We start from the raw sequence: 27,792 nt of genomic DNA, 5'->3' as shown, positions 1-27,792 counted from the left end.
TCCCAAGCCGAACGAGAAATGGAGGATATGTGTCGACTACACCGACCTTAACAAGGCTTGCCCAAAGGACGAGTACCCGCTACCTCGGATTGATCTCTTGATTGATGCCACAGCGGGGCACGAGATGTTGAGCTTCATGGACGCGTACTCCGGCTATAACCAAATCATGATGCATGAGGAGGATGAGTCATACATGGCATTCCGAACTGACCAAGAAAATTTCTGTTACAAGGTCATGCCGTTCGGGTTGAAGAACGCTGGAGCAACATATCAACAGCTGGTGAACTATATATTCCGTGGGCAGATTGAAAGAAACATGGAAGTCTACATGGATGACATGTTAGTGAAGAGCTTGAAGGCTGAGCAACACTTGGCCGACCTGGAAGAAGCCTTCGGCGTGCTAAGGAAAAACCAAATGAAACTGAACCCCGCTAAGTGTGCATTCGGCGTGACCTTAGGAAAGTTCCTCAACTTCATGGTCTCCGTCAGAGGCATCGAGGCCAATCCGGAGAAAATCAAAGCCATCTAAGAGATGAGCCCTCCAAGGATGATCCGAGATGTACAAAGGCTAAACGGGCGAGTGGTGATGTTGGCACGATTCATGTCAAGGTCGGGCGACAAGTGCCTGCCGTTCTTGAAGGCCCTCAAAAACATCCGGAACCTGAAGGACTTCATTTGGTCGAACGAATGTCAACAAGCTTTTGAAGAGCTGAAGAAATACTTGGAGAACCCACCTCTTCTCAGCAGACCTGAGCCAAAGAAGGGCTTCAAGTTTACTTACCCACTACCCCGGTGGTAGTCATCGCGGTGCTGGTTAGGGAAGAAGGCCAAGCTCAGAAGCCCATATACTACATCAGCCATGTTCTTGTCAACGCCGAGACGAGATACTCCAAGTTCGAGAAGGTAGCATTCGCTCTTGTCACGATCGCGAGAAAGCTAAGGCCATACTTTCAAGCTCATCCGATCGCGATGCTGACCGACCAGCCTCTCAAGAAGATATTACACAAGCCCGACATGTCAGGACGGCTGATCACCTGGGCGGTCGAGCTGAGTGAGTATGATATAAGCTATCGCCCGAGGACTGCGATAAAAGGGCAAGCACTTGCCGACTTCGTCGTCGAGTGGACAATGCCCGACCTCGAGGTCGAGGAAGAGAAGACAGCGGAAGAAGCCAATGCGGAAGCTAAGGCCGACCCGACCTGGACCATGAATGTTAACGGCTCGAGCAACCCCAAAGGAAGCGGGGCTGGGCTGATCCTGATGAGCCCCGAGGGGTTTCGCGTCCAATATGCCCTAAGGTTCAAGTTCCCAACCTTGAATAATGAGGCTAAATATGAGGCCCTCCTGGCCGGACTTCGAGTCAGCAAAGCCATAGGCATCAACCAATTGAGGGTACGAGGAGACTAGCAACTTGTGGTCAACCAGGTCAACGGAGACTATGAGGCAAAAGATGAAAGAATGATAGCCTACTTGAGCCAAGCACGGGAGTTGATTTCCCAACTCGAGCACTTTGAGATGACCCGAGTACCAAGGAAAGAGAACGTCGTGGCCGACACCCTGTCTAGGTTGGTCGAGGGCGACCTCCCAAATCTGAGTGATCAATGTACATTGAGATTCTAGAGAAGCCATCCTTGCAAGAAGAAAGCATCAAACACATCGAGGAGGACGGGCCAACCTGGATGGACCCCATTGTAAATTACTTGGAGAATGACCAGCTCCCGAAGAATCGGGAAGAAGCAAGAAAAGCCAAAATCCAAGCTGCCAAGTACACCATGAACGACGGAGTACTCTATAAGAAAGCCATCTCAGCACCCATTCTCTGATGCCTCGGACCGAAGGGAGCCGAGTACGCCTTGGCCGAGGTGCACGAAGGAATATGCGGGAGCCACATGGGTGGCCGAGCTCTAGCATATAAGATACTTCGACAAGGGTTCTATTGGCCGAGAATGCAAGAAGAGGCCATAAAGTATGTGAAGACGTGCGAGAAGTGTCAGCTCTTCGCACTAGTGTCGAGCCGACTTTTAACAAAGCTGACCTCTATGCTGAGTCCAATTCCTTTCGCTATGTGGGGGATGGATATACTTGGAGACTTCACCCCGGCTTCCAAAAATCGAAAATACGTGGTCGTTGCCATCAACTACTTCACTAAGTGGGTCGAGGCCAAGCCCCTAGCAACCATCACTGAGAAGAGCATGGAGAAATTCTTCCAAGACAAGGTGATCTATCGGTTTGGACTACCCAAAGTGCTCATCACTGACAACGATGCGCAGTTCAACAATCCGATCTTTCGAGAGTTCTGCAAGAACTTCTACATCAATTTTCTCCTAGTCTCGGTAGATCATCCACAAGCTAATGGGCAAGTGGAGGTGTCGAACCGAACACTACTTGCGGGGATCAAAAGAAGATTGGATGAATCCAAAGGAAGATGGGTGGAAGAGCTGCCAAACGTCCTATGGGCATATCAGACAAATATGAGAACACCGACCGGGAAGAGTCCTTTTCGGCTAGCATATGGAGCCAAAGCCCTCACTACCGTCGAGGTTAAAGCGTCATCATACCAAGTGCTCAACTTTAAAGAGAAGACCTATGAGGATGGGCTTAAAGCCAACCTCGACTTTCTCGACGAAGTTTGAGAGAACGCCTTGCTTCGGAACATAGCTTACAAACAGAAGACGGCAAAGTACCACGACTCGAGGGTGAAGGAGCGACATTTTTGCCAAGGAGACCTCATCCTCAGAAATCTCAGAGCGTCCCAACCAAAACAACAAGGAAAGTTAGCATCAAATTGGGAGGGACCGCACATAGTCTCCAAGCAAATTCACCCAGGGACGTATTACTTGCAGACTCCCGAGGGAAAAAAGGTACTGAGGCCTTGGAACTCAAAAAATTTAAAGAAAATTTTTTGGTAATTCCCTCAAGTATTCTGCTCGGCACGGTTTATGGCGAGCATATTTGCATTGGGCTTCGGCTTCGACGTTCATGACTCAATAAAATAAAGTCTTTCTCCACTACTTAGTGTACTTTCAAACTCCACGCATGTCGAGTCGTAAGACCGGTCCTCATAGACCTGGCTGACGTAAAAGACCGACCCGCATAGGTCGGCAACCAAGTAATAAGATCGGTCCTCATAGACCTGGCCGACGTAAAAGACCGACCCTCATAGGTCGGTAACCAAGTCATAAGACCGGTCCTCATAGACTTGGCCGACGTAAAAGATCGACCCTTATAAGTCGGCAACCAGGTCATAAGACCGATCCTCATAGACCTGGCCGACGTCAAAGATCGACCCTCATAGGTCGGCAACCAAGTCATAAGACCGGTCCTCATAGACCTGGTCAACGTCAATAACCGACATTCATAGGTCGATAGCCACGTCACAAGATTGACCCTCTTAGGTTGGCTACTAAGTCAGAAGACCACCCTCATAGGCCGACGAGCCCACAAGCACAAACTCTCACCATGACCGAGCTGAACAAAATAAAAAGTAAGCAAATTTTGCCAAGGCATTGTGTTTGGCCCTGGAGTCAGTTCGGCCGCATGGCCACGCATGTGGTAATCGAGCCTATCTGACCGCTGGAGGCAGCAAATTAACTAAAGACTATAAAGACGAACGGAACAACGTATACAATGAAAGAAAGGCCAACGATTGCCGAGCTCAAACACTTAGACAAATTTGGAAGAAAAAACATTTCATTCATTAAAGGCCAATGGCTTGGCACGGTTACAAAAGTGGGCAGCTCGGCCCGTTACAAAAAAAAAAAAAGGAAAAGAAGTTTGATTAAAACCCCGAACTGGGGGGTATGTACATCAAAAGAGGAAAAAGGGAGGCCTAGAGCTCGGCGGTATTGAGGGGGTCGGTGGTAACCTCCTTATCAGAGACGTCCTTAGTAGTGTCCTCGGCGAATGGGTCGACCTCGTCCTGTAGAGCGGTCTCGATCGGGCCGGCCTGGTCAACCTCCACCCCAACATCGTCGCCCAATTCCCCGACCACGAAGGTCGCATCGTCATCGAATTGAGAAAGATTGAGGGAGGGGTAGGCGGCCTTTATCTCCTTGAGGAGGTCGGCTTGGCCCGCGTTGTAGCCCTCGCCGTACGGCGGCTTCCTTATTTCATGGCACACCTAGGCATATTCCTCCTACATGGGGTAGTCGGTAACCGCCTCGGCTCGAGCCCGTGCCAGGTCATCCTTAGCCTTCTTCTTGGCTTGGTTGAGCTGAGCCTTCAAGGCCTCGACCTCTTCCCCCTGCTTCGCCGTCGCCTCCTCCAAGCTCTTAACCTTGGCCTCGGATTTGTCGAGCTTTGCGGTGGTCTTCTGACGTGCCTGGACAGCCTTACGCTCGTCCCCATTGGCTTTTTCGACCTGAGCCTCGAGAGAGTTGTTCATGGTCAAAAGCCGTTTGAATCGGAGGAGGGTCTCCATGGCCTTGAAAAACCCCTACAAAAGATGTCCGAGCATTAGCGAAGCCGAGCACAATAGGTCGGACCCCTAGTAGGTGCTGAGCAGGAAACTTACCACATTAAAGTCCTGGAACAGGGAAGAGAGGAGCTTAGGATCGGACAACTTCTCGAGCATTTTCTTGTCCTTAGGGAGCCGACTTGCATCGAGCCACTCCTTAGCATGAGCGGCTGAGGTCAAAGCCAAGTCCCCTGGGAAGAGATGCCAGCTCGGCCGTAGCGGGGCATTATTGGTTGAAGCCCTCCCTAGGATGAACCGAGAGACATCGGTCGGCAAGGCCACAGGCGGAGGACCACTACCCGTCAGATTGACCGAGATCTTCTGGCGTTTGATGTCCTTTGGCAGGCTCAGCCCGTCCTTCCGACCCTTCCCTCTTTGGGAGGGGGTCAGCGGAGCTCTGTTCTTCTTGGTCTCGAGGCAGACCACTGTGTCAGTTGGGCTCGGCAGCACACCCTTGCCCTTCAATGTCTTGGAAGTCTTGCCTCGGGACTTCTTCTCTGCGTTTTTCTTCCTCCTCTCCATAATGGTCTTGGCCCTGAGCCGAGCCGTGTCCATAGGAGGAATGTGGCCGACCACTGCAAGAAAGACAGCACGTTAGAAACTTGCCAAAAGGAGAAAAGACCAAGTAAACGGGTTGGCTCGGATGCCTCAGCCGACCACGACAGACTAAAAATAGCTCAGCTCGAACTCCTACCAGGGGTCATATGCCACCTTTGAAGGAACCCCTCGTCCAAGAGCTGGAGGACATCGAAAGGCCGATGCTGGCGGATTAGGTCGAGCGAGGTCAGCTCATTCTCGATTAGGGGCAAGGTCCTGTTAACATAACCCAAGTGGATCTCCTTCCACTCGGCCCAGAAGGGGCAGTTCGAGATGGAAGCAAAGAAGAACCTAGGCTTCCAATTCTTATTTGAGGATGGCGTCCAGACCATAAACTTGTGCCGGCTCAGGGCCGTGCTCTTCCCAGTGCGGCGGGTGAAATAGTACCACCCCTTCTCCAGCAACTTCTTCAGGAAATAGAGCCGAGAAAAAAGAGCCACGTTCGTAGCTTAGCCCATATCATAGAAAAGGACGTGGAAGCCATACACGAACAGCCATGAGTTTGGCACCAGCTGACCTGGATACAGGTAGAAATGGTCTAAGATTTGATCCACCAGGTCAAGCACGAGAATCCTAAAGGCATACCTGAAGGGCATCTCGTACAAGGCCACCTCGCCAGGTCAGAAGTAGCAAGCCATCTCCCCAGGGTTAGGAGCTCGGAGCTTGACGTCCTCGGAGATGGCATATGTCACACCCCTATTCCAGATAAGGAATATAATATCATATAAAGGGTGACTAGGACGACGCGTGTCATCCTACTAAACCGCCCGGATCACTGACACAGTGTCCCAACGCACAGTCATATCCAATATTAACACAATATAATATTAGAATGCAGAAAAGAGGAATATTACATTCCAAGGATCAGTAGTATTGCGGAAGCGTATAAATCGAATAGTTACAAGATGTTCAAAGCTAGATGATAAATACAGTAATTAGTTACATTTCCAATGACCATCTAATAGCTATCAAAAATGGTATTACAGTAAGTATTTCACCATAGGCCTTAGCCTCAAAAGTGATCAAAAAGGGATCGAGTCCCGAATATCCTCACGGCCCGTAGGCACAATCATCGCAAGGACACCCGTCGCCATGTTCCTCAAACACGGCCTCTGGTTCTTCCTCACCGATCTCATCGTATCCCGAGGGCTGAACTCCAAGTCCCGCGAGATATCCGTCACCTGCATCATAATCTAAAAAGTGTGCGCACGAGGGGGTTAGCTCCACTGAGCCAGTGAGGGGATGGGAATGCACAAACACGCAATTCACATAGTCCAATGATGCATGCACATGTTAAGTCCATTTTTCCACCTAACAAACAACTAAGTCAATGGCATATGCTATTGTGACAACTCGGGAGACACTGTGGGTCACTTAACTTATCGCCACAATGAAACCTCAATTGTCACGTGGGACCTACGCCGATCGAAGCCTCCAAGACCACTCAGTGGCAGACCCCTGATAACCAATACTACCATGACTGGCCTCTCCCACCTCCACAGAATCCGGTGTACTGATTACCCAACACCTAAACCCCTGTTGGTAAGGGTCGTAGCATAAGGGTGTGAAATCCTAGCCACAATATACTACATGCAAGTCCTATCGTCCCGAGAGGTAATCCGGGCGCATCAACTTTTCATCTGGTTTAGTGCCGGTTACAGCACGACGCACGCGCATACTGATTCAACATGACATTCAACAAAATTTCTTCATAAATGTATATAGTGTTCGGGGTTCCGCCACCGGTACCCACCGGCACCGAGACCCATCAAGGTACCACATTACCAATCAACATTATAACAATTGTATATAAGAGTATGCAATATGCACAAACATGCTTATTAATTATAATGATTGCATAATATATAATGCAATAATAATAACAAGCCCAAACGACCAAACCCACTCACTACGTATACGCCAAGCACCACGATTATCAGTTGTCGCCTCGATCAAGCAATAAGCCACAAAAGTGAATATATTAACCTATACAAAGAGTGGAATAAGGTTAAACGAGCGAAAGGAAAGGATCCCCAAAAGGTCTCCCATAAACACTTAAGTATAAGGTTTCGGAAACAAAGTGGTTGCAGGAGTGGTTTCATGCCCAAATTCTGCAACCACATGTAAATCCTAGGAAACCGAGGGTTCGGGACAGTTTTAGTCAAGGTCGGATGCAGATGTGGTTTCAGAAAACTGAAACCGAGTGTAAATCCGACCTTCACAGGGGACTCAGGACAATTTTGGTCAAGGTCGGATGCGGATGTGGTTTCAAAATGAAACCGAGTGTAAATCCGACCTTCACAGAATCCTTCGCGGAAGGTAATTTCGGGTGGTTTCTTGCAGTCCGAACCCACATGTAAACCCTCACACCTTCAGGTCCAAAATCCGAAGGATTCCCCTCCAAGGACCCCATTTCAAGTGATTTTAAAGCACAAGGACTTCTAGAAAACTCCATCCTAAGCTCATTAGGGTCCAACCTTAAATCTCTCAAATGGCAATGAGAACCCTCACATTAGAGCTCATAATGGAGTGAAATAACTCCACCATAGCTTGGCTTTAAAGCTCCATCGACTCCCTAGGTTCCAAGAGAGATCTAGGTCAATCTCTCCCATTACCCAACCCCTTTTAAAATCCAAAATAGAAGAAGGAAGAAGGTTCAATAGCTTACCTACCCCCAAGATGAGAGCTCCACGATTTATGGCCCAAGAGATGGGGTCTCCACCTTCCTCCAAGCCTCTCTCTCCTTCCTCTTTCTCTTCCTCTCCTCTTTCTCTCCTCTTTCTCTCCTCCACGATTTAGGGTAGAAGAGGATGATGAAGGAGAAGTAATGTTCTCTCTCTCCCTCATGGACTCATTTATAATAAATGGGTATTTGGGTACCTCTAGTCAAATGGGTCATGAGGCCTAATGGGTCAACCCATTAGTCCTATGTGGATAAGTGGATGGAATAACCCATCATTGGGTCAATAGGTTATATGGGCCTGCCCACAACCTCAATTAGGGAAAAGCCCATTCTTAGATGGGTTCATATGAGATGGGTATAAGTCCCCAATGTACTTCCTAAAGGTACGCGGGACCCGAACTTAAATTATTCCCTTCTCTCATGAAATAGCTCGAGCGGTTCAAGCCCGGACCCGCACTTCGAGGTTACCAAGGGAAGAATAATTAATAAGTCTTGAGGCTAGAACTTACTTTTCCCCCTGTCATGATTTATTACCCATGACCCCGAACAGCTTCGCCACGGCAATGCTAAGCTCATCACCGAACGAATTATCCAACTGAGGTGACGGTCCAGGATGCTCTCTCCTGAACTCCTCGCTTCCCGGGCTGGTACTTGGAGGGTAGTCGACGAAGTCGCCGTCAACGAACTTTCCCCACTGGCGGTTGAGGAATCTTTCCTCCACAGGCAAACCCGTGCTGTGGTCAACGATTTTGTAGCTAGGTTTGACCATCATGGAGAACAGGTCACCAGCATACATGGCAGCGGTATCTACACGTCACGAGAAGAAATGATATTTAATTATATCCCGGGGTACGGGTATAACAGCATAAGTCGCCCTAAGGCATTAGAGGTCGGCATCAGTGACTATGCTCTGGACGGTGCCGACACTTCCTTCTTCAGGCTCAGGAGCGTGACCAGATGAGCTGACTGAGCCGACCCCATCTCGGGAAGAACTCTCCTCACCCAACTCCTCATCATCTGTCGAAGATGATCCCGAGCCCTCGACTCGGTCTTCAGGAATTGGCTAGGCCTCAAGGCTGGACTCCATGGGCAAGGGAAGCTCGGTGACGTCGGCCTGACGTGGTTCCACTACGACAGGCTCGTCTGAGGTCGAGCCCAACAGGTCTATTGTGGGGGAGCGAGTAGGGAGCTCTCGGCTCAGACTCGCACCCTCAGTCGCCCCAGCAAAAACCTTGCCCGCGTGACTACTACCAACTGATATAATGGGCAGAGGGGACTTACTAGTTGAAGAAGCTTCAGAAGCGAGCTGAGCAAGAACTAGAAAGCTGAGAGCGCCAAGCACTGAATGAGCTGAAGAATCCGAGCTAGCCGAGCAGTCAAAAACTTGAAACAACGAAGAATGAATGAGGAAGAGTTGCCTACTTATAGCCTCTGAGCAGAGAAGATCCAACGGTCGAGAAGAACTCAACAAGATCTAATGGCCCAGATCAAAAGACGATTCGAATTCCTGAGCCTGCCATAACGACTCCAGCTGACGTGGCACTGACACCCCAACTGTCAGACCGTACAACGTCCAATCACCGATGAAGCAAGCTCGGGAGGGAGGGACAACCGAGCAGACCGAGATACTTCACTCATCAGTGCCGTGCTGACCCTTGATGAGTGTAAGGCCTATGATAAGGCATAAAGCACATCACCAATTGGAAGCTGCCACGTGGCCGAGCCGAGGATAGTCTGATAATCGAACCGAGCCATGCGAGTTGGGCTGACCCGACCACCGACAGATCTGGCATTCTATCCCCTGCATGCCGAGCACCCGCACCAGGGGGCGCCACCCAAATCAACCATTAACTCCGAGCTGACCTCATCGCTATCAGCCGAGGCCCAGGTCGAGCTCGGAGGCCGACCACGCAGGTCGAGCCCTCCATAAAAGCCACTATAACGGCTCACAGGGAATCACGGAGCCATGTCAGCACAATCCAAGAATCGTGGGAAAAGGATTGAGCCACAATCCTATCCCAATACGGAATCACACTTAGATATGGACTCTTACCTTAATGGGAGTCCGACCCCGAAAATAACTCTCCACTCCGCGCAATGGGGTAGAGCCTTCCAAGAGAAGAACTCCTATCATACTAGGACTCCTGCAACCGCCATATCTCCCTCTATAAATACTCAGGTATGGAGCCCAAACGCTCAGCTCACTTTTTACTAGCTGTTACGCTGTTGCACTGGAGACCTGACTTGAGTGTCGGAGAGTCCTAGGCTAGAGCCACACCGGCTCTCTTGCACTCACTTGGTTTTTGCAGGCTCATCCGTGGGCGAACCGAGCGACGGAGGTTTTCACTCGCAACATGGTGCATTGCCCAATGCACCACAATTGAGAGGATAAATTTCCCATGTTCAATAGTGCTTTGTAATTTCCAGCATGCCTAACCTTAGACTAGGTTCTATGCTTTGTCAGCTTAATAGTTTTCAATAAATTATGTTTATTTTACATTCACTATACTAACCATGTAGCGCGACTTGATTGAGATGAATCCCTTCTTCTTCTCTTTTCAATTTGTTTCCATGCTTTGTTTGGCTATGGTTTTATATATGTTCGGCTTAACTGAATGGACTAAGATGCCTAAACATTCCTTGGATTGCAACTTGACATGAACTCGACCCTTGGTTGGATCAACTCGGAGTCGAGTCATTAGTTTAGCCTCTTAGATAATAAATATGGGTCCTACACCCTAATCAAGGTGATGACTCTTTGTAATGTCTCCCTTGAGACTTAGACCATGTGAACTGCTCCTTCGGTTTGGTCGGGAAATTTTCCAGCAACCTGAGGAAGAGAGGAGACAGTAACCCCCTACCCTATCCCTCGCATTACCAAGTGTCCATCTCTTGGGAAGTTTCTTATTCCTACATTGCTACTAAAGGGAGGGAAAACATATAATCAAAAAGGGATTTAATACCTAGCATAATTATCTTGTCATATCTTTAATCCAATTAAAGATATAATATAGTTATATATTAAAACCATTTACTTCCCCATAAAATTTAGTTAATTTGCAAATTAGCCCCTCTATCAAACAATATCACATAGTGAACTATAGGGCATGTAACTTAATTACTACCAAACCCCAATTAATGGTACATGTCCATACTAAGATTCTATGATCATGATCGAACCCAAAAAACTATTTTGCATATACTTTTTAAATGAAAATATTAATAAATTATATTAGACAATAACATTATAAACATTTTATAGATCTAGAAGTCCAAATTCCAATCATATACAGACACACTCTCTCTCTCTTTGACATTCCCCAATAAGGATAGTGAATTTCGTGTTGTGCATCTCTTTTGTTCATGATATGACACCATGAATCTAGTACACCGATATATAGCCTAAGGGATGATAAGGACCTTTCAGGTCAAAGGGTCAATCTAATTCTACAAAAGAAACTTTTGTTCCTCAACTACTAGTAGTAACATGTGCGAGAATCTCACGTGGGTCTATTCACAACACACACCATATGTGTATTCAAATCTGTATTCTGGAATTACCATTCGTAGAAGCACATGATGTGATGATCGTATAGTTAAGAGTGTCCAACCCTAACCTTAGTCGATAAGGTTTTAGGTAGAAACTAAGGATCACCATAGCCCATTAATATTATATTACTTATAACAATCATCAAATTAATTCAATTAATAGAGACCCGAGTTTGATTGACACATATTTCCAACAGAGGAGGAAGAATTGGAGTTGCAAGAAGTACCATTAGACATTAGACAGGCACATGTAACGAAGTTCCTAAAGGAGTATTCCATGGGTGGGAAATGGAAACTTCTTGTGGAGCCCTAGGGTTTTGATATGTTGAGCAAAATCTCCTAGTCTTTTTTATTTTTATTTTTTATATACACTATGAAAGCCATAACAATATTTAAGAAGCAAATGATAGCACTTTGTGTGCTCTTTTGCTTGCCTAATGCTACATAAGTTTTTAGAACAATCGAGCTTTTCCTGAATCCCATTAGGTAGGGGATGTTTCTCCTACATCCCATTGTAAACTTTCTTTCAATTCGTCTATTTTAGGGCTAATATCAAACATTTAGAAAAATCCATGGGCTCATTCTTGTTTGACCAACTGACCCATTTCTTGGCCCATTACAAATGGCATCACTTTGACAAAAAAAAAAGAAGCTAAATGGCTCAATCCCAATATGTGTCCTTAGTAATTTTGTATTAATTTCCATGATCCATGCACAAACGATGCAGTATATCATTTGCACATTTTCCAAGTCCGAGTAGGGGTATGGTGGTATTTTCTGCCTTGTGTGTGGGGTTCATGTGACAGTAGGGGCAGCTCAGCAATAGAGGACTTCGAGCTGCACAAAAACCCAACTAGAGGTGTTTAATATTGGGTTAGAAACTCCTACGCAAAAGCTGATGGAGGAATTTAGTACATCGATCCTATGGGCAACACAAAACCACAAGAGAAAGAAGAAGAAAAAAATCATTAATGCAAAAGCCATAAGAGAAAGAATAAGATCAATGCAATTTGATGAGCCAAAAAATTCATATTATGATCCTTTGCCTCCAAGACCAGATTCCTAAATTTCTAGCATACAACTTAATTTCACCACGAGGTACAACATATATAAGACAACTCAGTCTTATCCCAACTAAATGGGGTCGGCTACATGGATCCTTTCAAAACAAAGTAAAGAGGGAATGGAGAAGAAAAATGAAAAAATGAGATAAGAAAGGTGAGAAATGAAAAATTAAAGATGCAAGTAAGAGGAAAGAGGGTAGTCCAGGAAATTAGGAAAAATCGGCTACATAGTGTCTACAACGTGGATTCTTGCCCATCAATGGGCTCTATTTGAGGTCATACTTAGCACAAGACCCAGACTAAGCATGTCATTCTTCACAACCTCACGTATGGTCATTTTAGGCCTACCCCTAATTCTTTTATCTCCTTCAATTGGAATCAGATCACTCCTTCTTACTGGGGCATCCCTAGGCCTCCATTGTACATGTCCAACCACCTCAAACGACATTCTCAAAGCTTGTGGCTGATCGAGGCAACTCCCACTTCAGCTTTAATACATTTGTTCCTCACTTCATCCTTTTTAGTTTTGCTGCACATCCATCTTCACATCATCATCTCTGCAACACATAGCTTTGCTATATGGCTCTTCTTTACTGCCTAACATTCCCCCCGTACATCATAGCTAGTTTGACAACAGTCCTGTAGAACTTTTTCTTTTAGCTTTAAAGGAATATGTCGGCCACACAGTACTCCGGCCGCACCTCTCCAGTCCATCCATCCTACTTTTATTATTTGCGAAACATCATCATCTATGTCGCCTTCTTTGTGTATGATAGACTCTAGATACCTGAAATAGTCACTTGACGGTATCTTTCTCCTTAATTTCACTAAGTCATCATCCATCTTAGTGTCCCTGAAGTTACACATCATATATTCCATCTTTGATCTACTAATTTTAAAGCCTCTTGTTTCCAAGGTCGATCTCCACAGCTCTAACTTAGCGTTAATCCCTATTTTTGTCTCATCCACCAAAACGATATCATCGATGAAGAGTATATGCCACGATACCTTGTCTTGGATGTTCTTGATTAATTTATCCAAAAACAATATATATTATAATTAATATTAGTAATTAAGGTAGGATTTAGGATGTAATATTGGTTTTTCCATTTTTCTTGCTTAGAAGAATATGTTTATTTTTACATTATAATGTTTTGGATGAAGTGTTTGGAGCAAAAGATGAAGTGTCATGTATCAATACCCTGGCTCTTAGTTTATCACTCTTGAAACTGTAAGATTGTGTTTTCCTAAATGTCACAAATAATCAAATGCATACATCACTGATTTAAATATAATACATCATGACAATGTCATGAGTTCCTTAATGTATTATAATATACATGTGGTTTTATTTACCGCCTAGTGACATGATTGAATGTCACAACCTTAATGGCACTGAATTCACACTTAGAATAATCCAAAATATGATGTTGCATATTGTACATGTATGTGACATAGCATAATGGAAAGCAAAGCATAATAATCATATTAAATGATTAAACAATTAAACAACCAATATGCAATAAAAAATTACTTTATGTATCCATACAACACCTTAAAAGGCCAAAGGGATACTTAATGCAGCCAAACAAACCCTTATGTGGGAGTTTAAATTAATGTCTCTTAAATTGAGAGTATACTTTAACACGTTCCTGACACTGTATGGAACATTAAATTACCCTTGACTTAAATTTTATACTCCCACCGGTTCAATGTACTTTTTAAATTTAGAATAAAAAATTGTTTAAAAAAAATACCTTAAATAGCCTTAAAATAATTTAATGCTGAAAATCAATTTTTTTTAAATTGTTTCCAAAACAGAAATAATTCTTTTAATGGAAATTGTTTCTTTGGAACAGAAATAGTTTTCTGAAGCAGAAACATTTTTTTGAAACGTTTCCATGAATTATTTCAACCAGAACTTATTTTTGCAAATAGAAAGAACCAAATCAATCCCTATAAATAATTCATAGCCTAAATTGAACCAAAATCTGTACAAAGTTCATGATTACATTGTCCCACTGGTCGAACCATGTAACTGGCTCAGAGTACATAATTCCATCCTCCCACCGGTTCAACCAGTCAATATGATAATATAATAAACATGGCATAAAACTATGATAAGCTTTTGACAAATAAAATCAATACAGGCTTATAACTATATTACACATTTTCAATTTAATGGATTTTATAATAATAAGCCACCAAAAAGCTAAATGGGCTCATTTTATTTCTATTAAAAGCCATCTTTAAGCATGTAACAAATACAATAGAAAAAAAAATTTCCAAGTGTTACTATGCATAAAAGTTCCCTATCGTGCCAAATTGAAACATAACGAGGCACAAATCAAACACTTCAAGTGCTCTTATTGTTACAAAACGGAACATCACGAGGTAATAGGGAATACACAATGTTCCCAAGTGTTGACATTCAATAATATTTCTTATCATGACAGAAATAGAACACCACATGGTAAATGTACTGCCTCATCGTGGCAAGAACAAACAGGCACGAGATATACATCACATATGCCCTATTGTTACAATGTGTACCATCACAAGATATATAAAAAATTAAAACAGAATAATACAAATATGTCGTGACACAACAAGATGTAACAACTTTAAATCCTAATAAAAAATTGGTTCATAATTCCACCAACTGGAAGAACCCAAAAATAGGATTGAATCATATTCGAACCAAAACAGAATGGAACCAGGGGATGAACCGATCTAGAACTAGGATAAAACCAGACCGATCAAAGGTTGACTGGTCAATCGGGTCGGGTCATGGATAATAATATGGGTCAGTAGATCGGGTCTTTGGATTAGGTTGGCAGGTTGCCTGACCCACGGTGCATTGGTGCGGTGCACATTAGCATATCCATCATTATTACAATAAGACAAAAAACTCATCTATCATCATTATAACAATATATAATTTTTTTTAAAAAAAAAACCCTAACCACCATCATTATTATAACAAAACAACACAGTTTCAATTATCTTTGTAATAAAACAAAACTTTTAATTATCATTACAATACAATAAGACTTTTCCATTATTTTATTATTTATTTAGCAAGGAAATGAGATTCCTTCTTCCTCAAATCGCACAAACAGAAGACCTGCTAATCAATAAGGCTAAAACAGGTCACCGGAGGCCCTGAAACACTCGACGAAAGACCCACACCCTCCTGAATCCATTATGCTAGTCTCAAAACCTTACAGCGAAGGTCCTCCATGACCAAGAGATTAAAACCCTAGCTTGAGATGCCGGTGTAACTGATCGGCTATAGTGAATCAGTGAAAAAACCCTTTTCAAAAATCATTTCACTAAATCAAACTAAAACTGTATGATTCCTGATTTATTTTCATAAATAATTTATGGTCTATCCATATGTAAGACTTCACAAGTAGGTTTCATTAAAACTACGATGGAAGTATTTAATCCGCAACTTTATAAGCCCAAGCTTACTACTTTTGACCCAAATCTTCAATTATATGTAGGCATCATCTTATCCATTTTGTATAGAATTTTTCAAAAAAAAAAAAAATCTTACAATGTCTAATATTTACAAGTTTACCATTAAGGGGATATTGTTGTCATATATTCCATCATTTTTTATCCCATAAAGTTATTTTGGGTAATCTTATAAACATGTGAAGGCATTGAATTTTTATTTTTATTTTTGTTTTTTTGAACTTCTGTACAAAATGGACAAGATGAAGCCCACATATAATTGAAGATTTGGGTCAAAAGTAGTACACACTACAAGAAAAAGGGTCTTTCGCGGCATTTTTTGACGGGCCTTGGCGGCGTTTATCTATAAACGCAGGTATATATGAATATTCACCTGCGTTTACCACCAAACGTCGGTGTATAAAGGATAATAAGTAGGAATCATGGCGTTTACATGTAACCGCCGCTACATATACATATTTAGGGGCGTTTGTTTTGAAATGCCGAGGTATACAACACTACAACGACGTTTACTTATAAATGCCGTAATATCATATTAGATATACTCCTCCCATAAGTATTTTCGGGCGTTTAGTAAGAAAACGCCGTTAGATGGGGAACTTAGCCACGTTTATTGATAATCGCCGCTGAATATAATACTTTTTGCCAGCGTTTGTTCTAAACCGTCGGGGTATTAAACAATACAACGGCGTTTATTTGGAAATGCCGTAATATCATATTGTAGTTATGTGTTTTCGGGCGTTTATTAAGAAAACGCCGTTAGATGGGGAACCATATAGCCACGTTTATTGATAATCGCCGCTACTATTTTTCACGAAAAAACTCTGAACTCTATTCATTTCCCGCCTCTTGTCGCGCGCTAACTGATCGACCCTTTCTAAAATCTCAAATCCCAATCCCTCACGTTTCTCTCTCAATCTATCACAATCGTTCTCCCTCAAATCCCAATCCCTGAGTTTCTCTCTTAATCTCTCGCATTCTCCCTCAAATCGCTCTCTTTGTTATTGTTGAACAATGTCCGATTGATAGATAGATTGACCCATGGATGTTGGCTTGGGTTGTTGATTAACAATGGCCATGGACGATTGATCATCCCACAGTCTCTTTCACTCTCGCTGCCGCTGCAAGCTGAGGACTATTTGTGGCTTCACCAAAGAACTCAAACTGTTCACTGATCACCGTCCTTGTGTCCCTCTCTAATCTTCACATTCTCTTCAAATCTATCTCAATCTCCCACATTCTCTCTCAGATTTCTCTCAAATCTCTTTCAACCTCTCTCCCACTGCAACCGTTGTGGACCATTTGGGGCTAAAACAACCGATTGAGGATCAAGGGGAAGATTCTAGGGTTGGTGTTGCTCTGGCTACCACTGTCAAGAGCTCCAGCCTGCTGTAGCTGACGGTGGTGTTGCTCTTGGCCTCCCTACTTGGGGAGCATCTCCTACTCTGAGGTACGTAGTGAGCTCTTACTCTTCTTATTCCTCTTTGATCTGTCTCTATCTCTCTCTCCTTCAATGTGAACACTATTGGACTGATTTTGTAGTCGATGATGATGAATTGCGGGTTGTCTTGCGCTCATGTTGTGCTACTGGATTTTGCATCTTACTCTTCTATTCAGCCTTTATTCTTGGATTTCTATTTATATTGTGGTTGTCTATGTGAAATCGCATCAGTGTGTTCAGGTGCAAACCAATTTGGACTTACTCAAATTGGCAGACTACACTTATGACATACCAAGCACATAATTCTGTTGAGAGAAACCATTTTTTAGGAATTATTGGGTGTGTTATAACGAGGATGTAATGCCTGATGCTTAAGGATAGGTTTGGTCCTGTAGGTATAATGCTCTAAGTTCCTTGTTGTTCACCCTTTGACTACGGAGTCTAGAACCCCTCCATTGCCGTTCCTGGTTTGCTTTGATATCATATGGATGTTGCATAGAACCTGGAATATATGGTTCATGATGGCCCTCGAATTCACATAATGAAATCTCAATCTCTTTGCTGTATGAAAGTTAACCAATGATAATTGATTAATACACTTTTGCTTTGAGGGGGGAAAAAAAAGGCCGAAAGATTGTCTCTGTTTTGCAGAGAAATAGCCAAAATTTTAACCCCAATAAAAATTGGATCAGATCATGTAAAAGCCTTACAGAAGTGCATAATCTGCTCATCCTTCACTTATATAATCTGTAATCTCTATTTGTTTAATTAGCTGGAGTTTTCTCAAACCTTTAAAGTACGTACTGCTGTAGTCTAGTTTACATTATGCCATTGATGTTCTCTAGTAAATCTAAAGTGGGTAGGAAATATGTTAAATCAACCTAAACAAAATGAGTTTGTTGTCTCTGATTCCTTTCTTCTTCTTCTTTTTTTCCAATGGTTGGACAATCTAGCTTATGAAAATAATAGAGAGACTAGTTCCTCAGTCTAATAATTACCATTTGAATCATCATTCACCCATTAACCTCAATATTTAGTTATGGACTTCCTTGCATAAAGGTTCCTTGAGGTTTGAATCCCAAAACCATTTATTAGTTGGACTGTATGGGATTCTTGGTTTTTTATGTTTTAGTCGTTGATTGAGAACTGAGAAGTAGGGGAGATGAGAGACCTAAATCAGCCTCAGTGATTCAATGCTGGTGCCAAGTGGATTGGAAGGTCCATCTCTCAACTCATGGAAGTTTTGCTCAAGCTATTACTGCCTCACTTTAATTTAATTTTTTTTTTCAATTGAATTTATAGAGGGGACTTTAAAATATTAATTAGTAAAAACCAAGCGAGTCTTTGTTTGATTCTGCGCATCCTATGCTTTAGTAGAAGTGAAGATCTAAAGATCTTCATCTGCATTTTCTACCACACTACATATTAGTGAAAATAATGCACACACAAACGTTTAAGTAGAAGCATAAGAGAGAATCATGCATATATGTGATGTTGTTTGTCTATGTACTCGTCATTGTTAGTTGTAATCTGTAGTTAAGTAAAGATTGAAATCTTCTATGAACCTGATCCTGGCTGCAATTATTAATTGTAATCCGTGTATAATCTGATGATTTTACTTTATATTCTTTTTTTTTTTTGTGTGTGTGTGTTGGAGGGGGGGGTGTTAATTTTTTATGTATTTGTGTTCTTGCTAGTTGATCAGATGTTAATTTCTATGGAAAAACCAAATATAAAAGCATAACTACAGTTTGGTCCAAACTTTTGATTCCTTAATTAATATATATATATATATATATATATATAGTATGGCCATGATTGAATTTTAAATTTTAATAAATTAGTTGTGTCTTGGTTTATGGTTGTGGCAAGAATTGTAGGAGTTTGGTATTCCATGAACATGGCTGAGAAGAGTAATAGAACAAGTACCTTTAATAATCCTTGTGAAAGGAGTAGTGAAAGATATCTATAGATAACATTAATTTATCATTTCAATTCTCATTTTTGTTTTTATCAGCTACGAAAGAATTTATTTAAAATGGAAGTGGGGTTCAGGTAACCCTAAATTACAGAATATCTGTACAAGGCTAAGCCAGCTATAAGAAACTTAAAAGAAATATCTTTCATTCTTCCAAATATTCATTAATCAAAATCAATGGCATTTAATTTATTTGATTACAATTTTAAATGGAATTGAGTGGATATTGATAGCCCCAAAGCAGTTTATCTTTGTTTAAACTCTCTAGATTTTGACGTTGATTGTACTTCTCACTATCTCTTCAAAATAGTGTTCAAGTCCTTTAAATGATGAAACTTGGGTGGTGCATGTGTTGATCACCAAACTAACACCTTATTCTTTGATTAGTTACCCAAGCTAATGAATAGATGTTGGGAAACTTTGGATTCTGTCTTTGCTTAAGGTGATTTAAATTGTGCTTTGCAAATACTGCATTAATTGATAACCTAAACCGTGCTTCATATGCGTGGACAGATTGACAAATGATGAAAGCTTCTCAACTCTCTAATCTCAACACCCCCTATACATCTTCCTCCCCTGTTTGTTACTCTCAATCTCTAACTCCCTCTCATTGTAGAGCTGGACATTGACCTAAAAAAAATATTTTAACAGGGGAAGGGACTGATATTTGATACTTCTCAGATTTGCTGTTAAATTTGCTGCTTTTCTCCATATATTCATTCACCTCTCTAAGTTTCTGATATTAATGGATTTATCTCCCCTCTTCTCCTTGTTACCTCCAACTCTTGAACTTTTTCCCAAATCCCAACCATTCACAGATTCTTATATGTTTTAAAACCAACTAAAGAAAGTTCTCCAATGGGTTTTGTCTTGATTCTGACTTTATGGGCTGTACCAGGTGACTTATTCCTACCTTTTTAATTAAGATCCATTAATAATGGTCTCTCATTATAAGGTCAAGACCATGACCCCTTTCCGTTTAGTAAATCACCCTAATGTGATATATGAACATTACAGCTTGACACCAACACCCCCAGCCCCTTAATTCTCCCCTCTTGGCCTAAGAAGATCAAGATTGGGATTGGAAGTTGGAACTAAATATCACTTGTATGTATCTTTACGATTTCTATTCATCTTGGGTTTTAAAACATAGAGTACATAAAAACAATTCTGTATTTGTGCTAATTCATTGAATAAGTCTGCTGTAGTTTATACAGATCTGTTTGAATAAGTATGTTTTAGTTTATACAGATCTGACAGTTATGTCTGCATGACCTGGTTCTGGTTCAATTCTATCTTAATCTAATGTCAAGATACTAGTCTTTGGATGGTAATCACCTAAGTGCTAAGCTTAACTGTGGGAAGGATTGGTAGTTTTACATTTTAACCTGAGCTTAACTGTGAGAAAAATTGGTAGTTTTACATTTTAACTGATGTGTTTCTTGTCTTGCTAGGGGGTGTCTGTAAGGTTCGAAGGCCTACTGACTAGAATCCTTCATTGGCTGCTGCTGTTGGACCTAGCCATCCAAGTCCTAATCTCAACCTAGCTGTTGTTGGTCTTACCCCAGGGTAGGTTGGGCAGTTTATTCATTTGAGTATTTTTTTTTAAAGGTAATTATGTTGCTTATTGATTCAAAATTGGAGATACAATCAGCACAACAGGTGAGACTGTCTGGTTCTTCCTTAGGAGTGAAAGCTTTTGTTTTTGGCAGTAGAGATGTGTTTGGAGAGAGAGATACCTTTGAGTCAAGGGCACTACAAGAATGAAAAAAGAAAAGAAAAGAAAAGATTAAATCTAATGCAAAAAAGGAATTTAAAAAAAAAAGAAAGAAGAATCTCTAAATTTTCCAGTCAATATAGATATGGTAAATGAATTTCATATATAGTAACTAATGCTCTGTTTTTATTTTTCTATTTATTGTGGGTACTGTATTTTATTCACATTTGGTGATTATCAAAAGAAAATTTCTTCCAGATCTATTCTAAACAAGGGAAAGTGCAAACTCAAATGGTAAATAAACTTGTGGTTTAGCTGAAAATAAATAATTAGATCAATAAGTAAATGAACAAATAGAATGTATAAATAAAAAGATAAAATAAAGAAACCAGATCGAATTTAATAAGTGGACCCTCTTTGAGAAGGTAAAATTAGAAGATATTTGGAAAAAATAAAAAAAAATCCAAAAATCATAACAATGAATATTAGAAACACAAATCCAAGCAAAAATTCAAGGATTTCATTATAAATCTAAAACTTAATGCATTTGAGTGAAGCTATTGATGGTTGGCTTAGTTGGAAGCATGGAGGCTCAAACCCAATCCACCTGAAGGAACAGAGACAGCTTGAAAATTCCATTGAGTCTCAAGAGAGGGTTGCTTCATCTGGCACCTCATGTAAGTTTGATAATTTGCAATGGCCATTAACCATACCTTCTTGTTTGAGCAGCTATAGTCCGAGAGCAACCTTCCTATCTCTCGCAACCGATGATCGGTAGCATTATAACTACATACTTCGCCGAGAATCCTCCCTCTTTCTCACCAACACCACCTTCAACTACCCATTTGAGATCTCCAAGATAGATGATTGCTCCCACCTCCTGTTACAAGAGAACCCACCTTCCTTCTCAAGTCTGCAACCTTCATCTCCATATCCTCTCTCCTCATGAACCTCAAAGAGACAGAGGATAACTGAAATTTAATAAAGTGGGCCAATCTTAATTCGTCAGGTACCTCGCTTCTTTCCACTTTCCCCATGAGCTCTGCAACCAGTCCTTTAGTAGTTGAAACGGAGTCCCCAACAATCACTGTATTCCTTCTTTTCTTCCTCATCAGAACCTCCAAAACCAACCTGAAATCCTCCTTTTCAGTGGCTGAATCAATGAAGATGGAACTTAAAGGCTTCTTTGGAGTAGAAAAGAGAAGTGGGTTTTGCTCAAAATAGCAGTTCAACAAATGGGTCTGCTAGAAACTCCTGTGGTTGCTAATCTCTCTATGAGTTTCAATAGGAGGAGAACAAGTAGAAGAGAGAATCCCCCACCAGAGCTGCTATAGCACTGAAAAACAGAACACGCTGAAACGTCCTCTAGGTTGTTCTTCACAGTTGTACTGGAGAATCCAGCTTCTCTCATTACCCTACTAACACTAGGGTCATCTAAAATGGATATAATGAGCTGCTCTAGTGCTACCTTAATGGCAAGGAGAGGTTGTTGCTGCTGCTGTTCTATGCAACCCCTCCTCTGGTGTGCTTGAGCTCTCTTCAGTGCTGCAATGAGAGCATTTGAGAGAGAAGGTTGGCCATGAAGGAAAGGACCAGGTGTTGTTGGAAGTGTATTGAGAGCCACATTGAAGCAAAGTTCAAGATCTCTGCATTGCAGTGGATGAGAAGTTGAATGTGGATGAGACTTTGAGACAAGCCCTCCTTAAGAGACTGCACCTTGGACTCAATAAGGTGGCAGCCTCATTACAGCTTGACACCAGCACCCCTAGCCCCTTAATTCTCCCATCTTGGCCTAAGAAGATCAAGATTGGGATTGGAAGTTGGAACTAAATATCACTTGTATGTATCTTTGCGATTTCTATTCATCTTGGGTTTTAAAGCATAGAGTACAGAGAAACAATTCTGTATTAAATCAATTATATACAAAGAAACACCAAAAGACAAATATAGAATCCAACCTCTGGTTCAAACTTTGAAAATTTTTGGGTGCACAACCTTAAATAAAGAGATTCACTATTTCTTCCCCTATGCTATGTTGCTGCTATATTTTACATACAGTTATTTCTCATTGGGTGTCATTTGTCCATCTGTAGTTCCATAAAACCATCCAAAACAAACAGATAAAAATTGGAACAGAAATCCAAAAATCCCAAACAAACAAACAAAAAGAAACCATTTAAGATTTTATGTCTATTTTTTACACTTGTTTTACGTTCTTAACGTCCACTTGTTTTACGTTCTTAATGTCTTTAATTCTCTTAAAGACAACTTGTTAAAGATTCCAAATCTTTAGAATCTGGTCATCTGGTCTCATTTACATTTTGTATGATACCATTCTCTTGTAATAGGTTTTGTGAGGTGGTTAGGCTACAATCAAATGGATAGGAGTTGGATTCATAGATCACGAGATCGTATATTCCGTGCGGGTGATCAATATGAAGCTGGTGTAAATGGTTTCCTGGACTTTGCTTTTTCCACAGTACCCATAGGGGAGAAGATTTCATGCCCGTGTATAATTTGCATTAATCGACGACTAGGAACACGAGATGAAGTGTTTGAGCACTTGATAGTTGATGGAATTATGGCTGGCTATACGGTGTGGAGTTCCCATGGGGAAGTTATACCTTCAAATACCACAATAATAGAAAACATTGTGGTTGATGAAGAAGATGAAGAAGATGAAGAGATTGTTAACATAAATGACATACTTCAAGATGTGTTTCCTGGTGAAGCCTTTGAAGGAGCTGGTGGTAGTAGCACAAGTGGACACATAGAGGGAATAGGAAATGAGTCAGAAAAATTGGATAGATTGATGCAAGAAGCAGAGAAAGCATTGTATCCAGAATGCAACGAGTTCACAAAATTGTCATTTACTGTTGCACTATATCACATAAAGTGCCTATGCAGTTGGAGTGACAAGTCCTTCTCTATGTTGTTGGATTTATTGAAGAAAGCACTACCACAAAATAATACCTTGCTGAATTCTTTATATGAAGCAAAGAAGATGCTTAAAGATTTGGGACTCAGTTACAACAAGATCGATGCATGCCCTAACGATTGTATGCTATATTGGAAGGATGCATCTAATGAAAAGTCTTGTCTCAAATGTGGGGCATCAAGATATTCACCCAAATCCAAAGCTCCAGCAAAAACATTACGCCACTTTCCTCTGATACCAAGGCTTCAAAGATTATATAAGTCATCAGTAACATCATCTGAAATGAGATGGCATAAAGATGGACGTATGGATGATGGAAAAATACGTCATCCTGCAGATGCAGAAGCATGGAAGGATTTTGACAGACTGCATCCAACTTTTAGTGCGGATCCCCGAAATGTTAGGTTGGGGCTTTCAAGTGATGGATTTAATCCTTTTAATGATATTAAGAATTCATATAGCATTTGGCCTGTTATTGTGGTGCCATATAATCTGCCACCATGGAAGTGCATGAAACAAACATCGTTCATGTTGACATTACTAATTCCAGGTAAAAATCAGCCTGAAAATGATATAGATGTTTATTTACAGCCTTTGATTGATGAATTAAAATTATTGTGGGATGGTGTTGACACCTATGATTCATTGAAGAAAGAGTCATTCCATTTACGTGCCTGCCTCTTATGGACAATCAACGACTTTCCTGCATATGCCAATCTTTCAGGCTGGAGCACCAAGGGTGCATTGGCGTGCCCTTGTTGCAACAAAGAGACCATGTCAACTTGGTTGAAACACAGCCATAAGCAATGTTACCTAGGCCATCGTCGATTCCTAGAAGGAAATCATAAATTTCGATTGGATAAGAGAGGTTTCAATGGTTGTGTTGAGTTTGGGGTAGCACCACAGCCCCTTTCAGGCATTGCTTCGCTAGCTCAAATGGAAGGTGTAGAATTTCCTACATTTGGTAAGGAATCTGATAAGAATGATACCGGTAAACGAAAGAGAGTTGGAGCTCGAACTGAACTACCTTTTAATTGGAAGAAGAGAAGTGTATTCTTTGAGTTGCCATATTGGAAGCATAATCTACTCCGTCATAATCTGGATGTCATGCATATAGAAAAGAATGTGTGTGACAACATCATTGGTACACTGTTGGAATTAAAAGATAGATCAAAGGATAAGTTGGAGGCCCGACTAGATTTGCAAGACATGAACATTAGACCATCTTTGCATCCGCAGAGGATAGAGGGGAGCACTAAAGTGATTATACCTCCAGCAAGCTATACAATGTCTAAGGTAGAAAAAGAACAGTTTTGCAAAGCTTTAGATGGTTTGAAGGTGCCTGATGGGTATTCTGGAAATCTATCACGTTGTGTGAAAGTTACTGAAAGGGATATGTCTGGAATGAAGAGCCATGATTGTCATGTTTTAATGCAACAACTCCTTCCTCTATCAATACGGGTACATCCAACGAAGAATGTTAAGTTGGTGTTGTTGTCATTGTGCGCTTTCTTTCGATGTGTATGTGCGAAAGTTGCTAAAATCGAAGATTTGAACCAACTTGAAGCCGATTGCAGTAAAACCCTATGCAATCTAGAGAGGATCTTCCCTCCTACATTCTTTGATGTTATGGTTCATCTAATGGTTCATTTACCACGGGAGATATTATTGGGTGGACCCGTCCACTATAGGTGGATGTATCCTTTTGAAAGGTTAGTCATTAATATCCTTGCTGCAAGTTCACATGTTTGTTTTATCTTTTACATTTTTGTTCCCATGTACTAATTATGCGTATCAATAGGTTCAACAAGACCCTCAAGGATTACATGCGTAATGCAAGGCACCCAGAAGGGTCTATTGCAGAGGGATACATTGCAAATGAATGTTTACAATTTTGTGCTCCGCATATCAAAGGACTCGAGACCCGATTAACCCGTCCAAAGAGGAATGTTGATAACGAACATCTACAGGTAGAGCAGCAACATTGGGTATTCTCATGCAAAGGTAGACCATTAGGGCGTGCTGCGATGGTGCGATTAGAGTGGAAAGAGATTGTACAAGCGCATCGATATGTTCTATTGCATTACGAACCCATTAATACATATCGAAAGTAAGTGTCATGATTAATGTTACTTCACTTCAAGTCTTTATTCCAACTTTAATAAGACTTCTCTAATTGTAGGCTCCATTTGGAAGAGCTAAAAGAGAACCTAGGCCATAGGGTTCGACAAGAACAAAGAGATAAGGTGCATGCAGAGCAATTCACAGAATGGTTTAGAAGTCATGTAAGCAGTATTAATTTTTTTTGATTTAATCTATTTAATATTGAAAAAACATACATTTGATTATCTCCATAACAACTAATGTTGAATCAAACAGGTGGACAAGCTACGCGAAAGTGGAGAAATCATACCTCCCATTATTCAAAGGCTAGCCCAGGGTCCCAATTGGGAAGTAAAAAAGTATAAGGGGTACATATTGAATGGTATACGTTTCCACACCAAGGATCGTGAAGCTAATCGACGAACCCAAAATAGCGGCGTCTTAGTAACCTCAATAACATCAAGCAACCCTCGTCGTAGAGATACTCAACCTTGTGATGGAAATGTGCATTACTATAGTGTGTTGAAGGAAGTTGTTGAGATGGAATATTCAGCGGACCTAAAAGTAATGCTATTCCATTATGATTGGGTTGAAACAAGGGATAGGGCAGTGTTCAAAGAACCTATTGGCTTTACACGGGTGAACTTCAATCATTTAATGCATACCGGTCGACATTTATCTGATGACCCATTTGTCTTTCCTAGCCAAGCAGAGCAAGTATTTTATGTGTCAGACCCCCTCAACAAAGGCTGGGCTATTGCTCTCAGTGCATCAGTGCGCGATGTGTTTGATATGAATGTTGTTGTGGAAGAATACTTTACTCAAGATTATCAACATATGAACATGCAGACTAGGGATCTGAGACGAGTAAATATTGGTGGTGTTGATCTTAGTTGGGAAAGGACAGACTTAGAAGGAACAACAGTTGATGCAACTCTCCAATAATAATTTGATAATTATTTTATGGATTGTATATCTTTTTATTATTATGACTTTTCAAGGCAAGGTGTTTATTGTGCTAAACTTTTATTTATTTATGTAAGTTCATAATTGATATATCTGATATACTTACTGTGATTGTGATCTTGTTCCAATGCAGGTTTAGGAGATGAATGAGCACCAGAGTTCCGGGGGCCCTAATACTAGCTCTGAGGGCCCTAGTATTAATTCTGAGAGCCATAGTTCGTCATCGTTATCTAGAAGTATAACTTTCAGTTTCTAATTTTAAAAATATAATAATTATGCTAATTACTAAATAAATACCATTTTGCTTACTAATAATGTCATATTTTTTTTATTGTAGGGCGTAAGAGAGGCCATACAAGAGCCTTCCATGTCTATATTAGGCCAAGTACTGATAAAAAAGATATGCGGATAAATGATTTTGATGTTATAGTTGGTGATTACGGAGCTGAATTTGCCACATTCTGTGGTACTCTTGCTAGGACCCCAACACTACTACCGTTAGATTATCATGATTGGAGATTGATTCCGAAGCATTACAAAGAAGATACATGGGATAGGATTAAGGTATGGTGATATCACATCTTATATGTATGTATAAAAGAACTAAGAATGCATAGATATATATGTTGTTATTGTTGATGAGTTTATACTTCTATCTACTAATTCAATATGTTTAATAGGAAAAGTATAATGTGTCGGACTCAGCCCAACATGTTGTGTTAATGAGAATTGGCCACTCATGGCGGGATTACAAGGGAGAACTGAAAAAAATGACAGAGGAAAAATATCCTAATCTATTGATTGCCCCTCGCCCTAT

General features: G+C 41.3%; 1 protein-coding gene and 1 pseudogene across 1 annotated transcript; one reads left to right on the top strand and one right to left on the bottom strand.

Annotated features, from left to right (window-relative positions):
- Positions 1 to 4,135: 4,135 nt before the first annotated feature.
- Positions 4,136 to 23,037, bottom strand: LOC122659243 (annotated as a pseudogene).
- A 308-nt stretch (positions 23,038 to 23,345) lies between these two features.
- LOC122659242 lies at positions 23,346 to 26,954 on the top strand. The gene is made up of 4 exons (XM_043854374.1): positions 23,346 to 25,618; positions 25,708 to 26,016; positions 26,089 to 26,191; positions 26,286 to 26,954. Exons 1-4 carry the CDS (start codon positions 23,346 to 23,348, stop codon positions 26,952 to 26,954), a joined length of 3,354 nt encoding a protein of 1,117 aa, XP_043710309.1.
- Positions 26,955 to 27,792: the final 838 nt, after the last annotated feature.

Source organism: Telopea speciosissima, chromosome 4 (assembly GCF_018873765.1).
Source record: "Telopea speciosissima isolate NSW1024214 ecotype Mountain lineage chromosome 4, Tspe_v1, whole genome shotgun sequence".
NCBI lineage: Eukaryota > Viridiplantae > Streptophyta > Magnoliopsida > Proteales > Proteaceae > Telopea > Telopea speciosissima.
Note: the sequence above shows the minus strand (reverse complement) of the source record. Positions and strands in the feature narration are given on the sequence as shown.

Excerpts from the sequence above, each read along its gene's own strand:
- LOC122659242 (XM_043854374.1), top strand. The coding sequence starts at position 23,346 with ATGGATAGGAGTTGGATTCATAGATCACGAGATCGTATATTCCGTGCG. Across the intron at positions 25,619-25,707 it reads TGGATGTATCCTTTTGAAAG|GTTCAACAAGACCCTCAAGG; the intron begins GTTAGTCATTAA and ends GCGTATCAATAG. Across the intron at positions 26,192-26,285 it reads CAGAATGGTTTAGAAGTCAT|GTGGACAAGCTACGCGAAAG; the intron begins GTAAGCAGTATT and ends TGAATCAAACAG.